The 21,082-nt window shown below is 31.6% G+C and overlaps 2 protein-coding genes across 5 annotated transcripts in view; one reads left to right on the top strand and one right to left on the bottom strand.

Moving 5' to 3' along the window:
• LOC143238581 (receptor-type tyrosine-protein phosphatase kappa-like) overlaps positions 1-13,278 on the top strand; it is a 49,667-nt gene extending 36,389 nt beyond the window's left edge. For both annotated transcript variants that reach the window (XM_076478941.1, XM_076478938.1), the window contains 7 exons: positions 1,116-1,215; positions 2,375-2,451; positions 3,403-3,537; positions 6,613-6,741; positions 8,535-8,722; positions 10,924-11,059; positions 12,703-13,278. In XM_076478941.1, coding sequence (XP_076335056.1) covers positions 1,116-1,215; positions 2,375-2,451; positions 3,403-3,537; positions 6,613-6,741; positions 8,535-8,722; positions 10,924-11,059; positions 12,703-12,768 — 831 coding nt within the window. In that variant the 3' untranslated portion in view covers positions 12,769-13,278. The remainder of the gene's footprint in view (positions 1-1,115; positions 1,216-2,374; positions 2,452-3,402; positions 3,538-6,612; positions 6,742-8,534; positions 8,723-10,923; positions 11,060-12,702) is intronic.
• Positions 13,279-13,741: 463 nt separating this feature from the next.
• LOC143238583 (zinc finger protein 367-like) lies at positions 13,742-19,691 on the bottom strand. Of its 3 annotated transcripts, none has more exons than XM_076478946.1 (4): positions 19,144-19,691; positions 18,166-18,285; positions 17,267-17,408; positions 13,742-16,746 (listed from the first exon to the last, which is right to left on the bottom strand). In XM_076478946.1, the coding sequence occupies exons 1-4, from the start codon at positions 19,469-19,471 to the stop codon at positions 16,677-16,679; spliced, it is 660 nt and encodes a 219-aa protein (XP_076335061.1). In that variant the 5' UTR covers positions 19,472-19,691; the 3' UTR covers positions 13,742-16,676. The 3 variants fall into 3 exon arrangements, with proteins under 3 accessions (XP_076335061.1, XP_076335060.1, XP_076335062.1); XM_076478945.1 differs by having other exon boundaries at positions 13,742-15,657; XM_076478947.1 differs by lacking the exon at positions 18,166-18,285 and having other exon boundaries at positions 13,742-15,657.
• Positions 19,692-21,082: the final 1,391 nt, after the last annotated feature.

Genomic DNA, 21,082 nt, shown 5'->3' with positions numbered 1-21,082 from the left:
GGGGACAGCAGCCTATTTTCGAGTAGGAACCCGTGACTTCAGTTAACAAATTCGAGTGCAAAGTGACTTTCCTTTATGTGAGAATGGCTCATCTGTCTCCCATAGCATTATTGTAACTCTAAACTCTTGTAATTTAACATCGTTCCTTAATAGTTTGCTCACTCTTTTACACAGTGCTTTCACAACGCGTGAACTTCAGAACCGAGTTTTTCTAAAATAATTTTAGAAAAAAAATTTAGACTTTTTAAAAAGTCTCTCGGTAGAGGGGCCTTTTAAATTTCTCCTAACTGTCTACCCTAGTTTATTACTGTTGTTTCTAATTACGTTATTTTTTCTCCGTCACAGTTCAGCTCCCCCTCCTCCCAACTGATGAGTTCTGATGTTGAACGAAATATTATTGGGTCTTGACTTGTAGCAACCAAAGATAGATCTTAAATGTTTTTTTTAACTCCTACGATTTCGAGCCGCAGGTGGCAAGTTAATAATAAAATGAAAAGAAAATTCAACATCTGCAGCTAACTTATTGTAATAGCAATTTTTATGATTAGTGGTTCTCCAATATTTTGCTGGCTTTTTGCAGTTAAACCATACATTCCTAATACTATCAACGAAAATAAAAATACAACTTGAAAGTACTTTGAACTCCACATTAATAATGAATGACAACAAGGAAGGCAAAATTTTCTTTTAATACATTTAGTAATCATGGTAACGGTACAACTTCTTCACAAGCAAAATAATTTTTTGGATAAATAGTTCCTTAACAGCATTATAATTTTTTTTTCAGATTATGGTTTTACAACACAAAAGTCCAGTTGGATATTAATGTAGCAGTTTAAACCTTGGATTTTTTTTTACAAGCTTTTCTACATATTCTAAAGAACTTTAAGAAAGTTTTCGAATAATAATTGATGCTATTTTAAATACTAGAGACTTAGGAATTACAATAGTTTAGTATTAAAAATAACGCAATCTTATAACTAAGATAAGTGTTGAAATTTGAAAACACATTTATTGAATTTGTTTCTATCGCATATACTATGTACAGAATGTTATATCTGAAATCGTGTGTGTATGTTTAGAGTGAATATTTGAAATGGATTTTAAATTTTTAGACAATTTGTAAAATGTCCTGCAAGTTCTCCATTGGTGATTGTGCTGGTGGTCATAGGCCTGAAAACAGGGAAAAGAATAGAGACGTGGCAACCGTACCTCGTAAGTTAGCGAAACTTACAGAACGTTTATATCTGCCATTTAATAGTATTATAAGCTATATTTTCAATGTTTTGATTTAGATATTTGCTAGAAGGTGCTACTAATAGTGATGGTGATGTAATAATTGAGAAACTCAAACTAATAGCTAAAATAGTACGTTAGTATTAAAATATTAAATAAATAATGAAGTAGCAGTTCCTTGATTGATAATTCCGTGCAGTATGTTCGAGTACAGTTTTGCAGTAAGAGCTGATGCTTATGTAAGCTAATCAATAAGCTAGTCAGTATTTGTTATAAATCAAGGAAGTTTCTGTTAACACTCCTACGAAAAGACGTTTCTAGTCCTGATTTTTCCAAGCCCGTTCCCCTGGCTGTGGTTTCGCTAGATAGTAGATAGGGACAGTGGGAATCTCGTTAATCCATTCATTAATGGATTTAAATGGCAATTTCATTTAAATACAAAATTATTAGCCTAATATTAATAACCTTTCAAGTTGCTCTGGGGCCTATTAGGCCCCACTTTTCGTAGGAGTGTTAAATGTTTTTAGCGAATTAGGCCTACGGTAGTTTCTGTTGAAAAGTTTTTGTTTGAAGTTAGGCCTATAGGTAAAAGCGGTTGTAACAGATGTTAAAAAGAAATAAATTAGTTTATTATTGTAACGTTTACTGGATATCGCATTATTTTTACCAATTAATAAAAAAGTCCACCCAACGATAGAACACGTTTAATAAAAAACAAACAAAAAATCACTAGAGAATTTAAATAAAGATTAAAAATATCTGTCAACGTCTGAGTTGGTAGGTAAACAACTACAATGTGTGTCTTCTTATACAAGTGTATTGTAGTATTAGTTTGTTTTAAAGTAAAGCCACATCTGCTGTGTCCACCGCGGAGAATAGAGCCCCGGAATTTATCGTTGCAAGTCTATAAAGTGACTGTTGTTCCACAGAGAACCGTGGTACCAGTTAAACACATGTTTCCTTGAAGATTTTTTTTACAAATTGAAGTATTTGACGGTGTTCAATATAACGTTCTGGCAGTATACCCAGATGTCAGTTCACTATATATTACTAATTTTCATTATATGTGGGTAGGCTTACGAAGTTATATTTTGTTGAACCTTTGTTTTCTAGTGCTGGGTTTTTTCTTACTTTCTAGCCGATAACTTCCGGCCGTATCTAACTTCTTATCAAAGCAATGACAGCACTGACTATATTAATGCAGTATTTGCTGACGTAAGTATCATGAAAGTTTTTTAAAAATATATCATTTATATGTATGTTTTTGGTCGATTGTAACTGGAGTTAGTAAATGTAAGAAATCAGTCCTCTTTTTTGTAATGTAAAGCAATATGACGACTGAATAGACGTTGAAAAATACATGGGGCGCTATCCCCCTAACATTTTAAACTAGAATAACAATTTCAATTAGTGGAAGGTAAGAAATGAGGAAACAGAGTGAGAAAACAAAAAAATAAATAAAATTTAGTTGGAGGGGGAGCATTTGTCCCTGAAAATATTTAAATTAGAATGGAAATTTTGATCACTGGCAGTCAAGATACGATAAAGCTTTGTAAAAAATGCAAGCAAAATTGTGATGCAGGGGGAACGTTAACACTCTAAAAGTTGTTTTTTTTTTTTTTACAATTAGAATGGCACTTGTAATGAGTGGGAGGATAAAATATGATTAAAATTGCCGAAAGAAAAACACAAGTAAATTTAATGTGAAAAAGAAAACTTAATATTGAATACAAATGTCCTGCACTTTATTACCTTTTATCTTTGTCTTATCGTTACCACTAGCTGCTAACTTCTGTCTATGGTCATTCTTTACTTGATCCAGAAACATAAACCACTTTTGAAAATCGTTAACCTATCGAAAGCTATGGCGTCCGAAGTGGGTACTTCCCCTCACACATCTGTTCCGATGCTTGACTTGGTCGTCAGACTTTACTCAAGAATCTTATAGCTTATTCTTTTATTCCATAAATAAACACGATTATTTTGAAAATACATCAAAATTCCTGACGTTTAATATAAAAAAAAAAAAAAATGAAACATATTAACTTTTAACATTCTTAGCGGTTAATAACACGTTTTTATAATCAACCAGAATTTTAAAATATATAACTAAAATCTAGCTATGACCTACCCCGTTATTTGTACAACGGCCATTTTTATATCTAGGGTTACACCAGGTCTAAAGAATATATCGTTACTGAATGGCCAACTTACAAGACGATTCCCAATCTATGGTCTTTGATATACGACCACGACTGCAACTCCGTTATTGTTCTTTGCAGCGCCCTCACCCCTCCAAACGTAAGTAAGCATCAGATTTACATTAAATATGATAATATATATATATATATATATTGTCTTGGTTTGGTTTGTTTTGAATTACACGCAAAGCTACACGAGGGCTATCTGTGCTAGCCGTTTTTAATTTAGCAATGTAGGACTAGAGGGAAGGCAGCTGCCTACTCTTGGGCTACTCTTTTATAAATGAATAGTAGGATTAACCGTCACATTATAACGCCTCCACGGTTGAAAGGGCGAGCATGTTTGGTGTGACGGGGATTTGAACCGGCGACCCTCGGATTACGAGTCTGGTGTTTTAACCACCTGGCCAAGCCGAGCCTTTTTTTTTGTCTATCGTGTCCTTTTTATAGCGTTGTAACCAATTTCTGCGTTTGTATATATACATTTATTACACAACTAAAATATTGGTAGCACCCAGATTGAATAAATTATCATTTAGTTATTGCGTTTTTAGTTGATGAAGAAAAAAAGGCCTAGCCTATATAGTGGTTAGGGCGCTTGAGTGGCAACCTGCTAATAGCAAGTTCGAATCATGCCACTATTTTAGCTGTGGGGGCTATTATATCGTGATACTCAATCGTACTTTTTGGGTAAAATAGTTATCCTAAAAAATATGATGTGGATGAGGTTAACAAGCTGCATTCCTTCTACTGTGTCACTTCTGAAGTAGAGAGAGCTAGCGAAGATAGCCCTTGTGTAGCTTTACGAAAATTATCAAGAACAAACAACTCAAAAGAAAAAAGTCAAACTGTTACACACGATTTTTTGAAAGAAGAGCATTAGCTTTCCTGGTCTGAAGCTGGAATAAAAAAGTAGAGTTACTTTTAGGAGTGATTTTCTTTCCCCACATTCCAAAAGATTAAAAACATATTCTGTAAGTTGTCTAGTTATTATTCTAGCTTGAAGTTTAGTTCACAGATCTTAAAGAAACTTTATAAAATTATATATACATAATAGTTGGAGTATCCATCCAGTGGACAGAAGACATATAAATACATGATTAATAAAAGGTTATTCTAGGATATGAAAAGTTGCTTCCTTCATATGTAATTGTTAAACAACAACATAAGAACAACTAAGCACAAGATCTAAATTCATGATTAATGAAAGATTGTTTTAGGCATGAAATGTTGCTCCTTCATAGGTAATTTAAAATACACAAAAACTCCCCCACCCCACCCCAGAAACATTTCTGCTGACGCCCATGCCTACAAATATTGCAGAAATGATATTACAAGAATGAGTTGATGAGGACTATATTTATAGATGATGTAGAAATCACATTATAAGAATGAGTTGATGAGGGCTATATTTATAGACGATGTAGAAATCACATTATAAGAATCAGTTGATGAGGGTTATATTTATAGATGTAGAAATGACATTCTAAGAATGAGTTGATGAGGATTATGTTTATAGATGTAGAAGTGACATTATAAGAATGACTTGATGAGGGTTATATTTATAGATGTAGAAATAACATTATGAGAATGAGTTGATGAGGGTTATGTTTGTAGATGATGTAGAAATGACATGAGGATGACTTGATGAGGGTTATATTTATAGACATAGAAATGACATGATAAGAATGAGTTGATGAGGGCTATATTTATAGATGACGTAGAAGTGACATTATAAGAATGACTTGATGAGGGTTATATTTATAGATGTAGAAATAACATTATGAGAATGAGTTGATGAGGGTTATGTTTGTAGATGATGTAGAAATGACATGAGAATGACTTGATGAGGGTTATATTTATAGACATAGAAATGACATTATAAGAATGAGTTGATTAAGATTATGTTTATAAATGACGTAGAAATGACATTATAAAAATCAGTTGACGAGGGTTATATTTATAGGTGATGTAGAAATGACATTATAAGAATGAGTTGATTAAGGTTATGTTTGTAGATGATTTAGAAATGACATAAGAATGTATTGATGAGGATTATATTTATAGACGTGGAAATGACGTGATAAGAATGAGTTGATGAGGGCTATATCTATAGATGATGTAGAAATGACATAAGAATGACTTGATGAGGGTTATGTTTGTAGATGTAGAAATGACATAAGAATGAGTTGGTGAGGGTTATTGTTATAGACGTTGAAATGATATGATAAGAATGAGTTGATGAGGGTTATATTTATAGATGTAAAATTACATTATGAGAAAGAAATAACGTGTTATATAAATGACATTATAAGAATGAGATGATATGTGTTGTATAAATGACATTATGAGAATGAGATGATGAGTGTTATATAAATGACATTATAAGAATGAGATGGTGTGTGTTTTAAGTGATTACAAAATTGTTCCATTTGTAATAATTATTACAAAACAAACCAGTTTTTAAATTACTTGTCTTTGTATTATCTTCAAACGAATAATATAGTTATTTGTGCTTTCATCATAAGTACCATCGTTAGTTGTGATATAATAAACATGAAACTACTTATGTTTACGTGCGTGTTTTCTTATAGCAAAGCCACATTGGGCTATCTGCTGAGTCCTCCGAGAGAATCGAACCCCTGATTTTAGCGTTATAAATCCGTAGACATACTTCTCTACCAGCGGGTGACTTACGTTTACGAATAGTATCTTTTAAAAATTAAATAATTGGTTAACTCAGTACATGGAGTAAGTTTAAAATAATACCAAAAAACTACGAAATAGGCAATATAGTAGTGCTACTATATACTTTAAAATAATTTTCAAATAACGCTAAAATATGTGTAAAAATTATCTTAATTTTAGGCCCCCACCAATGGCACAGCGGCACAGCTGCGGAATTCCGCTCGAAACCGGGTTTCGATCCCTATGGTTGGCAGGGCACTGATAGCCCAGTGTGTACTTTTACGTTTAACGTCAAATAAACAAATCAACTAATCTTAATTTTAGGATAAGTCAATTCATTGACAGGTCTACTGAATTTTGTTTTCAGATTTAAAACTATTTCTTATTAACTCAAATTTATATTTTTATTTAAATATAACTTTCCACACATTTAAAGCGTTAAAAGAGATGTAATTATACATTCCTTATCAACATTTTAACTTTTAAGGCTTATCCGCCATTTTGGCCTACAGAAAGAGAAAGGAAACGAAAGTTTGGGCCTGTTTTCACTGTCGAACTTGTTTCTCATAACCATTACCAAAATATCAAAACCTGGATTTTCCGAGTGCATAAAAAGGTAAGTGACTTGACATAAATAGGTATTAAAAAAGAAAACATTTAAATGTGTTTGTGTAGTTGAAAAAAGCTTATTTAAAAATCGCAATAATGAGGTACCTATTTCCATATAGTAGAGTTATCTGTCTTTTTAATTCAAGTAGATAAGCAATTAGACGAATGCCTCGAGTTTAGCAGCCATTTTAAGTTTATCGGCTATGAACTCAACTATGAGGGGAATTTGGTAGCAAAATGCGTGATCATATAGCAAACGTATGCAACATTTAATGCCACACGGCACCCTTTTATCGGACGAACGGTTTGTATATTACCTACAGCAATAAAGGAAAGAGACTGGCCCACGCATCCGTTTATATTGTAACTTCTTAAAATCGGCAATGGCTAGGTACTTTTGCTCTTATTATTAACATATTCTTACTTTTTAAAAGTTACCAAAAATATGCGACTAAAATCATGCTAGACTTGAGATTTTTTACCACACTTACTTCACATTGTTTAACACAGATGTGAATCATAAGTGTATAAAATTGTCATTTCAAATGTTGTTTTTCTACCATGAGTTGCTACTTTGAAATATTTTAGTTCATATTAGCCAAGAGTGCCTACATATCGAAAGCAAAACTTCTTTAAGTACTATACGACGTATACGGCGCAAAACGTGGAAAAAACAGATAGGCCTTACACACGTTAATTTTACATAAGTGTTTACGATTCAAATCTTCATCGAAGTTATTTAGGAAAATGTAATAAGAAATTGCTGCAATCTACCACATTCTTGAGGGCCGAAAAAGCCACATTTTGCCAGCCCGGATGCTTTAGAGTTTAGACCCTTTCAATGTAATGTACAGCCATGTGTACAGACAGATATAAATCTACTATGACAACATATCTAATCGTGTTATGTATGAAAATACCATTTCAGAGAAATGTAGACAAAGTCTGCAGTCAAACGTGATTTTTATCACAAATGTTAGGCTTAACGTTTCAGCGCTTTCCGTGTTTTAGACGTGGAACGGTGTAACACTTCATAACCGTAATTTAGATATATATTTCTTTTTCATATCTTCATTTAGTAGCATTAGAACAGTGTACGGATTTATAAAAGATATTACAGATGAAATTTAAAAGCAATACTAAAGTAACGTACGAGACAGAAAGAGAGAGTTTACTCAGTATGTAATACACACATAATAAAATAGTGTTTTTGTTAGAATCTAATCTGGCCCGACATGGCCAGGTGGTTAAGGCACTTGACTCGATTTCCCCGTAACACCAAACATGCTCGCTTTTTCACCCGTGGGGCCGTTATAATGTAACGATCAATCCCACTATTCGTTGGTAAAAGAATAGCTCAAGAGTTGGCGGTAGGTGGTGATGAGTAGCTGCCTTCCCTCTAGTCTTACGCTTCTGAATTAGGGACGACTAGCGCAGATAGCCCTCGAGTAGCTTTGCGAGAAATTCAAAACAAACAAACAAGAATCTAATTTAATGTAGACAGAGAGGGTCAGGATGGATTAGATTTCTTCGAGATCTTAATTATGTACATATATATTTATTTATTATGTACATGTATATTTATGACTGTGAAATAAATATTAATTATTTATTCTCCTTAAGCTGGTACAACGCCACTTCTTGTATCTATGGTATAGCATTAAATTATTTATGATCCAACCATTTTTATTTTCTAAAATTATTATAAGAGATTTGCCTTAATCTTCTGCAGTTATATATGTATATACGCATGGTTTTAATTATAATGCTTTTAACTCACGTTTGTTTTACTTTAATAAGGTTGTATCCCTCACTGAGCTCATGGCTGGTGTTAAGGGTGAGACTAAAACAACCCAATTATTCCAAATCACGTGCTGGCCTCAAGATCACAAAGTCCCAACATCAACCAATGCGCTTGTCGAGTTAATGAACATGGTCGAAAGATGGCGGCAGCGCAGCACATACGGACCAGTGGTTGTTGTATCAATGTGAGATTTTTAATAATATCTATCGTAAAACAGAACTCAAAGTACGTTTTTAAAACTAACTCTCTTTAAAACTATATTAAAACTGAGAAAGTGTAAAACAATGCTTATTATAAACTTTTGTTTTTACTGAAACGGAACATTTGTTGGAGTTACAATAATTTTTCCGATAGGTTATATATATCAGTTAGCATGCTTTGCTGTTTCTGTTTTGTCTAATAGCAAAGCCACATCGGGCTATCTGCTCAGCCCACCGAGGGGAATCGAACCCCTGATTTTAGCGTTGTAAATCCGAAGACATACCGATGTACTAGCGGGGGGCTAAAACAGTGTGTGTGTGTGTGTGTTTTTCGTATAGCAAAGCCACAAAGTGCTATCTGCTCAGCCCACCGAGGGGAATCGAACCCCTGATTTTAGTGTTGTAAATCCGGAGACATACCGCTGTACTAGCGGGGGCGCATGCTTTGCAATTTACTCGTTTGAGGTTGTTTCGTCAAGACTGTTTATGTTACTTGAAAGTGTGGCTAAAGTCTGGAATTTTCTTGAGCACTTACAATACTATTTGAACAATATGAAACGCGTGGTAGATGAGAATAAATTAGATTGGTGATCTACTTACTAAGTTCAGCGCTTTATATTTTGGATTTGTGTTTCCATAGAAGTATCAGAGATAAGAGAAATACTATGGTTATGAGAAAATTAATAAGTGAGTGAAAATTCTACTGAAACGTAATTTATTTGTGAAGTTAGGCCTATTATTAATTACACGTTGTAAAAGTTGTAGTAGAAGAAACAATGTGATTCTGCTGTTGTTAACTATGTGGAGTACCCATCCTCTGGATGAAAGTTATGTAAATACATAATTAATGAAAGGTTGCCCTTATATGTAATTGTTTAAAACGCAAAAATGTCCATAAAAACTGCAAAGCACAAAATATGAAACCGCAAGTTTGCCGGTGATTCCGCATGAACCAAACAAACATTCATACCAAATTTGATGAAGATCTATGTACAAGTGGGGAGGTAGAGGTAAAATTCCGCAAAACTGAAAATTTGAACGTATCTCCCCGCTGTCCCTTCATACCAGGGGTCGAAGTAGTGGGAAAGAATGCAAAAAGCATTCATAAAATCACAAAATGCAAAACTAAAAAGTCCCCAGTGGCATAGCGGCATATCAGCGGGCTTATACTCCTAGAAAACTAGGTTCAATACCCCGTAGTTGGCAGAGTACAGATAGCTCATTGTATAGCTTTTCATTATTCGTTTTGCCAAATGACCAAAAAGAATTATCTCATAAATAGAAATTGATACAACAGTATAAATTCATCGTGGAATTAAAAGATATTCGTTTTAAGTCAGACTAGCAATGAGAACTTTTGAATGTTAACAACTATTTAAATTACACAACGCTCTTTGCTTTTAAAGCGTTAATTTCTATGAAATAAATTATGTATGAAAATACATTTAAATGAATCTTGTAGGCCTAATCAGCCAAAATGTAAATTCACATAGGCAAAACCATTTTGTTCTGATCAGTCCAAACGTGTGTTCACGTAAGCTGTTTTCATGAAGTTATATGGTTTTTATTCATTTCACATAAGCTAAATATTGTAGTCCTAATTAATCAAAACGTGTATTTACATGGGCTGAATCTTATAGACTTAATATATCCAAACGTATATTCGTGTAGGATTAATATTATAGCCTAATATTTCGACTTTTGATGATTATTTCATCGATTTTACACTTTCATAAAAGTTATTTCTAAAATATATAAACTTTCTACAAATCTCCATTTATATGATAGTGGCTTTCGTTTCATTAAAATTTGCACGTCATTAAGCGTATTGCATTATGTTTTTTATTATATAATGTGTCGCTTATTTTACCCTATCACGTTGTCTTTGGAGTTTTTCTACTTAAGGTTTTTTTAAACGCTAAATTCATTTAGAAACACTATTTACTCCAATATTAGTTATTTCTTCCTTGCTTTTTTTTTGTCGATCGTTTGCTCACATGTTTTCGTAAAAAACTTTCATAATATGTATTAAGTTTTGTTGCCTATTTTCAAAAGAAAAGAAACGGAATATTCACATCCTGCTCCATATAACAATGCATGCTAAATGTTACAATTGAAGCTATATGCTATAAAGTAGAAGTGAGTACGTTTGATATCATGATGTTTTCTGATCATATCTTTAAAGGAATGGCCGATCTCGAGCAGGGGTCTATTGTGCCGCAAATTTTGCGATAGAACAAGTCGTTCAACATGACGAAGTTGATGTCTTTCTGGCAGTTAAGACAGTGCGAAGGCACCGACATCAGTTGGTGGAAAACTTGGTGAGAAACACTTCAAATATAGAGCTTGTGTTCATACAGAAAATAAATTTTAGTTTCTTTACAATGAATAACAAACCAATGTTATGTGTAATTCCTTTGAATACCCTCAAAGTAGTGAGTTTTTGATTGTTTACAAAACGTGTAAAGAAAAGTAGAAGTTAAAGTCAAAAGATTTATAGTGGACTATAGAGACCAGTGATTATCCATACTTGTCACATCAGATAATAACCACAGAGCCAAGGACCAGAACTGGACATGTTGAGGAATAAATTATCATCTAAATACAGCATTACTTACATTTGAGAATTATAATAAAATTAAAAATCCACTTAACTGGAATTGTAGTAAACTGTTAAAAAAATTTTTACTAGGGTTAAATTGAAAAGTTAAAAATAAAAATTATACACAACGTGCTGAATTTTAAAAGTTGAAATGACTCTTTTATTCAATAAAAAGTTTCTTTTTTCAGGTATGGTTATAAATAAACATTTTAGTATAGAATTGAAAAAAAAATTATTATAACAACTAATCTTACATGAGGACAAACCTTCAACACTGAATGACCTTTACATTTTTCAAAAGAACTAAAATTTTAGACTGAGTGGATGTCTATGTCACAATTCCTAGGTTATCATCATTTAACTCCAAACAATAAATTAGATTTAAATTTTTGTTTTCACCAGTAACATTAAAATTACTTAAAATTCACAAAACTGAAGTGGGGGCATGTCAATTAGGTAATCGAGATATATTTGTTTTATTTTTGCGTGACCGTTTGTAGGTTGGGTTATGTGATGATGATTTTGAAATGGTTTCATTACACTAATTTTGACTGTGACCAATAAAAACTGTTGTGTTTAAACTAGAAATTGAGAAGTATTTTGAAACATGGTGCAGTAAAAATCTATCCTGTTATTCCATTATTATTATTATGATAAAATATTTTAAGTCAAGTTAGCTTTCATAATAATATTACATTATTTTTTGTAGTCGTTAGTTCCATGATATATATGTAATATTTTCTCTTTTATTGAATAAATAGATCAAACTTTTTAAGGCATTGCTTTCACAAGTCCTAATATGTTTCAGTCACTTTTAGCCCTAGGGGGAAAGTTTAACAAATACTCAATTTCTTTATGTTACTGTACCTAATAGTATGGGAAAAATCAATAAAAAAGATATCTGTAGAAGCTGAAACTTTTTAATGTTCAGTATTAAAGAGACAGACACTGAGTTGAAGAAAACATCATTTGAACTGATAAAGAGAATGTCTTGATATGTTTTCTTGTGATTTCATTTGTTCTTCTGAAGGATCATTGACCAAGCTCCTGAAGAACTGTGTGGAAAGGTTCTCTATTAATTAGTTCAGTATATAAGTATGAATGGCTTTTAACATTTGTAGTTCAGTATTTTGCATAAAGTTGGAAAAACTACACCATTCATTTAGCATTGTAGCTTTGAAACTGCAAACAATTCATCCCTTTATAATGTTCGTACTTGAACATGGTTATTTAATCATTATAATATACTTACAGTATCATGAGAAAATTGTATAATATCTGGTGTCTTTATAAATATGTTTACAAATGTTTTTAATGTCTCATACTCAGTTAATTTTTACATGTAATGTTTTTCTTTTCCAGACAGAGTATAAATATTGTTATGACTTAGTCATGCATTACGTTCTCCACTTCTTGAATAAAGAATAAATCAAGATAAAGGCCTTCTGTGGTGTCAGTACATTCATCCACATATGGAATTAATAGATACGAATCTCCCACAGAAAGTTTTAAACTGCTGATGGACTTACTACCACCAGTTTGTGATTTTGTGAATATTCACCAGGACTTGGAGAACAGAGAACCTCAAACCAGAATCTACACATGTTTATTTGAAGAAAAAGACAGTTAAAGAGAACTCATAATATACAATAAGAACAGTCCATAATTGATAATTTCATTCTTTTTCTTTTTTTATAAATAAAATGTGAAAAATGTACATTGTAAACAAAGTTTAAATTAACAACTGCAACCAAAACCGAGTGAAATGACAGAGTAAGGTATAGGGTATTTAATATGTATACATTGTATATTTTCACAGAGTTTTTGAAGCCTGTTGTGAGGTGAACAGATCTCATATTGTGAACATTATGTTCAGTGTGCATCCCTTGTATTAAAAGATCTGTTATTAGAAATATGTGAAATAAAAATGAGACTTTACTTTGGTTTCCTTTTTCTGTATAGATAGATAATTATTAGTTAGATGCTTGAATTTCAGTAATAAAATAAGACTATCATTATAGTTTGTACAAGTCACACTATTCATATTTTGATACAATCCAACTTGAAAAATGTTTTAAATAAAAAACACTGTCTTAATAAAATAAATAAACTGCAAGATGACAAAAACAGTTTATGGTGTGCAACCTAACTCATAACTTTTAATATGATTTTTATCATTCATGGATGGTGAAACTGGGAGAGGACTCGCACCTCATGCAGTCCTTCATGTTTAGAAATAAATCTGACATTTTAAGTGTCATTTAAAAACCTTTACACTTGTTTAAGTTATAAGAACTGGTACAACCTCAAATTATTCCCACACATTTACATGTGGAACTATCTCTTGGAGCACTGGAGAAGATTGGGAACCAACTTGGTAACTTTAGAAGGTACAACTACATATATCAGTACTTCAACTTTTATTGATAACAGTAAATTTATCTTAAAGTATGCTTCAGATACAAGTTTCTCAAAATTTTAAACCTATTAACAGTATATCAAATCTTACTCCCACTATCACACACTCACATTAAGCAGTTGTATTTTGTACACTTCATCAATATACATGTATAAAACCATTCTTATGTATAAAAAAAAAATCAACTCTGAAACAATTATTTCTACAGTTAGGTATAATCACCAGCACTATTTGTCTTTCAGTTAAGAGTTATTAGCTTAAAGTTAAATACTGGTTAAGGAAAGCAAGTTGGCAAATCTAAATATTAACAATTACTATTTAAAAAATAAATATCTAGTCATTAATCTTACCACTTTATATACAGTTTGATGTGTTCTATCATTTCCATAAATTATTTCATTTTAAAATAGATACATTAAGGTGGTATATACACCCAAAGTAATAATTTAACATTTACTTTTTTGTTACAATAATCATATTCTAACAATTCTCTTTCATTCTCCAACAAAATATAGTAGTTCATGCTTTTATATGTAGGATATGTCATATGTAACTTAAACAAAATTGTGTAAAAAACATTACTGTCTAAAAAATAATTTGATATCCTCTCATTGTAAAGCTATTATTTGACATAACCCTTGCATACTTATGACACAAGTCAATTTTTTTACTTCTTTGAAAATTAATTTATAATTTCTAAACAGCTGTTGATACATCCAACTTTTACTGTACTTTTATGCCATTTATCTTTCTGATAATTTGTTTTGAAATGACAACTGTTGAATTTTTTTTCAAAAGCTGAAAAATGATGGTAGGTTTATTAAACTACTTTAAAAAGCAAGTAGTTGTTTAGGTAAATATAATAAAACTAAGTCACAAAACACACGTTTCTCTTAAACATCAATTACAGAATAAACAGCACTGAAATGATTAATTTGACAGTGTGATTTTCTTTATTTATAAAAACCTTTATTATTATAAAAACATTATATTAATTATCAAGTAACAATAACAAGAGATCTGCTGTCTAGTATGAAAAACACAGAGTATGTTTTTAAATTATCATTATTTCAAATAAAATATTTGGTGTTTAATATTCATATTACACACAAAGTTGCTCTCAAAGCAACTATTTTTAAATAAAAATCAGAAGAAGTAATCTGGTTAAATACAGGTCAACATAAAAGTGGCATACTACTAGTGATTAAATCTAGAGACATATCATGACAGTAGCACCTTCACATACCTGTTCAAGGTTAAAAATATTCAAACCACATGTCACAAAATTAAACAAAAAAAAACCTTTAAAAAATCTGAGATATTTAGAAATACAAAAGATTTTTGTATGGTCCTCTAACGTTCTTTAGTTTCATCAACTTATAAGCACATATTAATAAACTTTTTTTTATCACTCGTATTTGTATTACACTTAACACTACATAAGATATGCACTTTAGAAGTTTATTTAACCACACTTTAGTTATTATTTGTTAAAATTCTATAGTTTTGAAACAAATTTCTGTTAAATTTACAATAAATGATTTGGAATATACAATCTAATAGTTCTTTGTGAAGGAACATATGAAAACTAAAATCAGAGGTATAAATGTTCCAATTTTTTTTTGTCTACACATGTAAAAATATACATACTTTATCTACAAAATTAATATACAAATTAAAACTGTTTCATACAAATTTTTAAGCCCAGACAGTTCAGACATTCACCAAACTATATTTGAGTCGCTGGACCTTGGGCAAGTTCTAACAATGCTAAAGCACCAACCAGCTCAGCATTGTGAGCACTGTCATAGTTCTCATTAGATAATGATGCTTCTAACAGTTCTTCTTGAAGGTTTCTCTGTCGAAGAAGGCTGTTACCATTCCCATGCCGTTTGTGCCTTTAATAAAGAAGTAAACATAGCAAGTAACAGGAAGAAAACCTTTATTTAAAACCAGGTGTTAGAAGATAATTATTCTCCAACATTTACATTTATGCAAATCAGCTAAATGAGAGTTATTGCAACACATGTAGTAAAGGTTACTGACTGATGAGCTCATGTTTATATAAGGCTTTACAAATTTAGAGTTTGACATTTTAATTATGGTGTATTTTTAGCAAGGTCAATAATTGGGCATTGATATTCTCTGCTTTAAAATCAGTGTTGATAAAGTGAGGACAAGCCCTCAATTAAGTCTTTAAAATAAAAAGGTAATTGCAAGTTATCTTAAGATTTAGAGTCATTTTATAGAATACAACATGTCCCTCAAGTCATGGATTGGAGCATAATGAACATGAAGTAATTCTGTCTTCAAGAGCTAACTTAACATGGGGGTAGGGTAGTAATTAACAAGGTTGAAGTCAATTATAGAAGCATATATGAGCAACAAAGGTTGCAGGATATTATACATAAACGTGTTATTAATGACACCACTTTCACAATGTGCATGTTGATATATATACACTGTGTGTCACATCCTTATCCCAAAAAAGAGTGAACCTGTTTCTAGATTCTTTCTAAATGATCATGTTCATCATCTGGTTGTAGAATAAAGAGCAAGTTACATGTTTAAAGTGTTACTAGTTCATTGAACATGTTCTTGGAACTGTCACTCACTGGCATTCTAAGATTTACTGTGAGCATAACAAACTTCATTGAGCATCTGGGCTAGTCTTAGCTCTACCCATCAATATTGTGACACACTATCCAGTTGCAAGTATTTGATTTCATTTAAGACCAGGCCACAACCATTGTGGCAAGCTAGAATTGAAAGAAATGGCAGTCATTTATTTGCTTTGGGGATGATAGCTTGTTCTGTTTAGATGTTCAAGCAGCTTCACAATCAGTCTGGTTCTATGTTCTGTTAACATTAGAGAAATTGTAGCCAGTTTGTCCTCATTGGTTTGCTTTCTTCCACTTTAATCGTTCTCTACACAAGTGGAAACATCCAAGTTTATTTTCTGAGGTGTAACCATGATTCCAGAACACCTTGGAACAATTTAAACTGTCATTCAGTTGAAAGTGACATACAATACAACTTATGTGCAACACACACACACACACACACACACATATATATATATAGCAGAAACTAGATAAATAATTTGCATTAAAAAACACAAGAATAGCTATAGCGTTACATCATTTATATTTTGTTACCTTCAGAGTAAGAACCCAGCATTAATCAAAAAGTGTATTTTAAAATAAAGAAAAATTACCAGTGTTCATAACATTTAAGAAACCAATTAGTATAATCTATAAAAAAAATTCGTTTTTTTCTAGCCAGTTTACACCTTTATGTAAAAACAGCTTGTTATATGTGTGAACTTTTTACTTTTTATGAACTGCAACTTCTCCAGACTTTTCACAAAAGCAAGTTTCATCCCAGACAGACTTAATGTCTGAAACAGTTTCAACATCAAAGTAATAAAATCTCTCAAAAGGCTACACAAGAAAAAAAAACAACATTATTTTTAGTTTCTATTCAAATACTTGTTTTCTAAAATACCTGATGTCTTGCTTGTGACTGTTTTCATTGCTGCGTAGCGATGGTGTTCCAAGCTGTTGGAAAGTAGACTGTTCTCTCCGAAGTACTGCCCCAGGGTGATGAGAACAATGACGGTTGGCATGGGTGAACCGACTCGTACACCCTTCAAGCATGGGAGAGAAGAGAGGGATGTTTTTCTTGAAAAATGAAATTAAACTTTACAAAAAATTAAACATTAAAATCCTTTTCAAATAATATTTCAATACACACAACTTTGTAAAGATAATTTATTCTAACAAGAAACCACCAGTGGAATAATATAATGAAAAATTCTAGCTTAGTTACCATTACCAATAAAACATATGGGATGTTAATTAATCCACATTTTTAAAAGTAGTCATTAGAAAAGAATTATTAAACAATATCTCATGCCTTACATTGAAACTTTTAGATGTGAATTCTGGAAATCATTTGATGGAACTGTAAAAACAAAATGTTACTGCATTTCTCACCAATTATTTCATCTTTAGCTTTAATGACAATTATAAAGACAATTTGTGAAAAAATTAAAATAAAATTTGAAGATGTGTTGCAATCAGCAATTGTCCAGGCCAGTGCTTTTCAGGAGTTAGAGCAATCAGCAATTTCCTTTCATTAAAAAAAAAAAAATCTGTTTTAAATTTTTACTTTTTTTTAAAATTCTGGTTGCAGAAAGAATTTGAAAGAATATTTTTTAATATTGGAAACCCAGCTAGTTCTTTGTTATTTGTATGCTATGTTTACAAGCAAGTAAGCATAACAAACCTGGTCTCTAGGATTTTCTTTTGGAAAAAATATTTCTAGGACCCATAACAGAAATGTATTTGGTCAAAATTACTGGTACATTTTAGGTTTTTACCAATTCATACGATTGCACTTACTAGCTGCAGAACAGCAGAAAGGTTTTTCTCCCATGTGAAGCCTCTGGTGTGTCTTCAACTGACCACTCTGGGCAAAAGCTTTTCCACACTTTAGAAACTTACAAACATATGGTTGCTCACCTGAAAGATTTTAATATACATCATAGAAGTTAATATTATTAGTATCACAAAACCTCATGATAACAGTTCCTTGCTTACTTTCTTTGATTTCAATGTTTCTTTACACAAACTTCTTAACTGTGGTAAATTGTCCAGTATAATTTCATCTTTATGAACATGGTGAAATTATAGTAAATTACTTTCAAAACTGTGTAAGGTTAGGCATACCATATTGATATTTTCAAGAATTTTAAGATTTAGAAATTAATTTCTCTTCAAATGACTGAATGTTTTATAAACTGAATACTCATTAATGTTTTTTTTTGGTTTGTTTTTAGTAAATTATTACTTTGCAGGTTCAGGAACAGTTTGTTACACATGCTTGCACATAGTTATATCTTTATATGAAATCATTTATTCCAAATAAAACTAATGACAATAAAGCCTTAATTTGCAACTCAGTGTCCATTTCCACATTAAAATATTCTCTAACACCCTAACAAGATAAACTGCAAATTGTTTGTTTTTGAATTTTGCACAAAGCTACTTGAGGGCTATCTGTGCTAAACTGTGAAATTTCCAACACTTACAAAAAAAAACAAAAACAACGTTTACTAAGAAATAGAAACAATATTAAGCCTAAGTTACATGTTGTGCTCAAAAAACAAATTTGAAGGAAAAGGGAAATGTTGGTCCATCTCGGCTGCCTAAACCACTAATAAAGTAAAATAAAAATTCGAAATTAAGTTTAACACTAACAGTGATTTAAACTTTGGACCTTTATTTTTAACACTTCTGCTTACGATTAGGGATTATGCATTTGGCTTTATTAATTGCCATGATAACAAACTGATTTATTTATTTAATCCTATAGGTTACCTGTATGTGTCCATAAGTGGGCCTGAAGAGACTTCCCACGGGGAAACACCCTGTTACATATATGGCATTTAATGGTGCTTCCAGAAGATGATCCTTCAAGTATAAGATTTGTCAGTGTAACTAATCGTGACCTTCCTCGCCGACCAGGTTCTTTCTGTTGTTTTTGGGAGTTTGTTTTCGGCAGGCTTACATTAATGTTACCTTGACTCTGCGAGGAACTTAAAAGCTCTGGGGAACACAAATTACCTGGACTGAGTTGAATCTCGCTGGCACCTTCTCCCCAGTTCCATGAGTACATTCGCAGATCTTTAAGAGGTGAACTATTCATTTTATGGAGTTCGACATCCGATATAATAACTTGCTTTTTTCACTGTCATTATTATCGCAACATTTATCCATGTTGAGGACATATGAACTAGTCAACAACAAACTTTGTTTTTTTTTCAGAAAGATAACTTTTTTATGCTGATTATAATACCCCGACTAAAATAAAACGTAAATTTACCAACCTAACAAGTATTGAAAAGTTCCCACCATCGCATGGAATAGTGGGAACTTTAAAGCGCTCTCTGTACAGTGCTTTTTTTTTTTAACCAATTAAAGACAACCATTATGTGTAATATAAACATTCTATAAAAGTACAATAAAAATAAGACATTGTATTCTTTTTATTCCCGTAAATATAAAAATGAATTCTTTAAGTTCACTGTCAGTTTTGGTAGGGTTTTTAGCAACACAATTATTCATTTAGATTAATATATGTTATGAAAATAATGTTTATGAAGTTACATGTTGCAACCAAAGGCACAGTGGCATGTCTGTAGACTTAAACTACTAGAAACCAGCATTCGATACCCGTGGTAGGCAGAGCACAAACAGCCCTTTGTGAAACCTTATGCATAACCCAACAAACAAGTTAGGCGTTTCACAATAATGTTAGAACGTATTACAATCCCTATATGAAAAACTTATCATTTATACCATTTTAACCCAGTAATTTCGAAACAAAACTTTTAATTACATTCTTTTATTAATGCAGCAGAATGTATTGGCTGTTATTCTGGTAAAAACACAAATAATGTTTGTTTGTCTTAGCGTAAAGCCCACAATAGGATTCCTGTGTTCTACTTATCATGAGAAACCAAACCCTAGATTTTAGCGTTCTAAGTATAAACTTATCATAGATCCGATAACATTCTGAACACAAAAAAAAAAAGTTACATTTCATTAATGTTATAAATATTAGTAAAAATTAAAATAAATAATAAAAAACAGTCGAATTTGACAAAACGAATGATAAATGAAACAGCTTTTTATGAATTATCCACGAAGTAAAAATAATATAAAGACAGACACACATACAAACTTAGAGGCAAATATAAATTCCTTCTTTTTCCTTTTATCAGCAGTAAGTGTACAGGCTTATAGCGTTAATATAAGGAGAGGAAGAATCCCTGCAGTTGATAGAACTCAGATAGCTTATTGTATAGCTTGGCGCTAAAAGAAATAAACTTCTTTTTTTATATATGCCATTATGTTCCTCGCTTACACAACGACGCAAAATGTCGTAAAAGGTAAGATATAGAAAGCATAAAGGATTAAAATATTTTTATTTTCCCAGAACACATTAATCTGAAACCTTTTGAAATTTCTTATCGAAACTTTACTGTTATAAATAACAACAGATGAGTCCGAACTTTGTATGGGAAACATGAAGACTAATCACACTTAATTAAAGTTTGAAAAGCGTTTGTAATATATTTATTGATTTATCTGTACAAAATTTTAAAGGGTTGAGTACATTTACCAAGCTTTTATTTTGAAATTTGGAGCTGTTGAAATGGATCCATTTGATGATACTTATATAGCATGAATTGAATGATATTTATATAGTCTGAATTGAAGTATAACTAATAATCGTTATTGATATTTTATTTCT

This window comes from Tachypleus tridentatus, chromosome 13 (assembly GCF_004210375.1).
Source record: "Tachypleus tridentatus isolate NWPU-2018 chromosome 13, ASM421037v1, whole genome shotgun sequence".
NCBI lineage: Eukaryota > Metazoa > Arthropoda > Merostomata > Xiphosura > Limulidae > Tachypleus > Tachypleus tridentatus.
The sequence above is the reverse complement of the archived record's forward strand: the minus strand, read 5'-3'. Positions and strand labels throughout refer to the sequence as shown.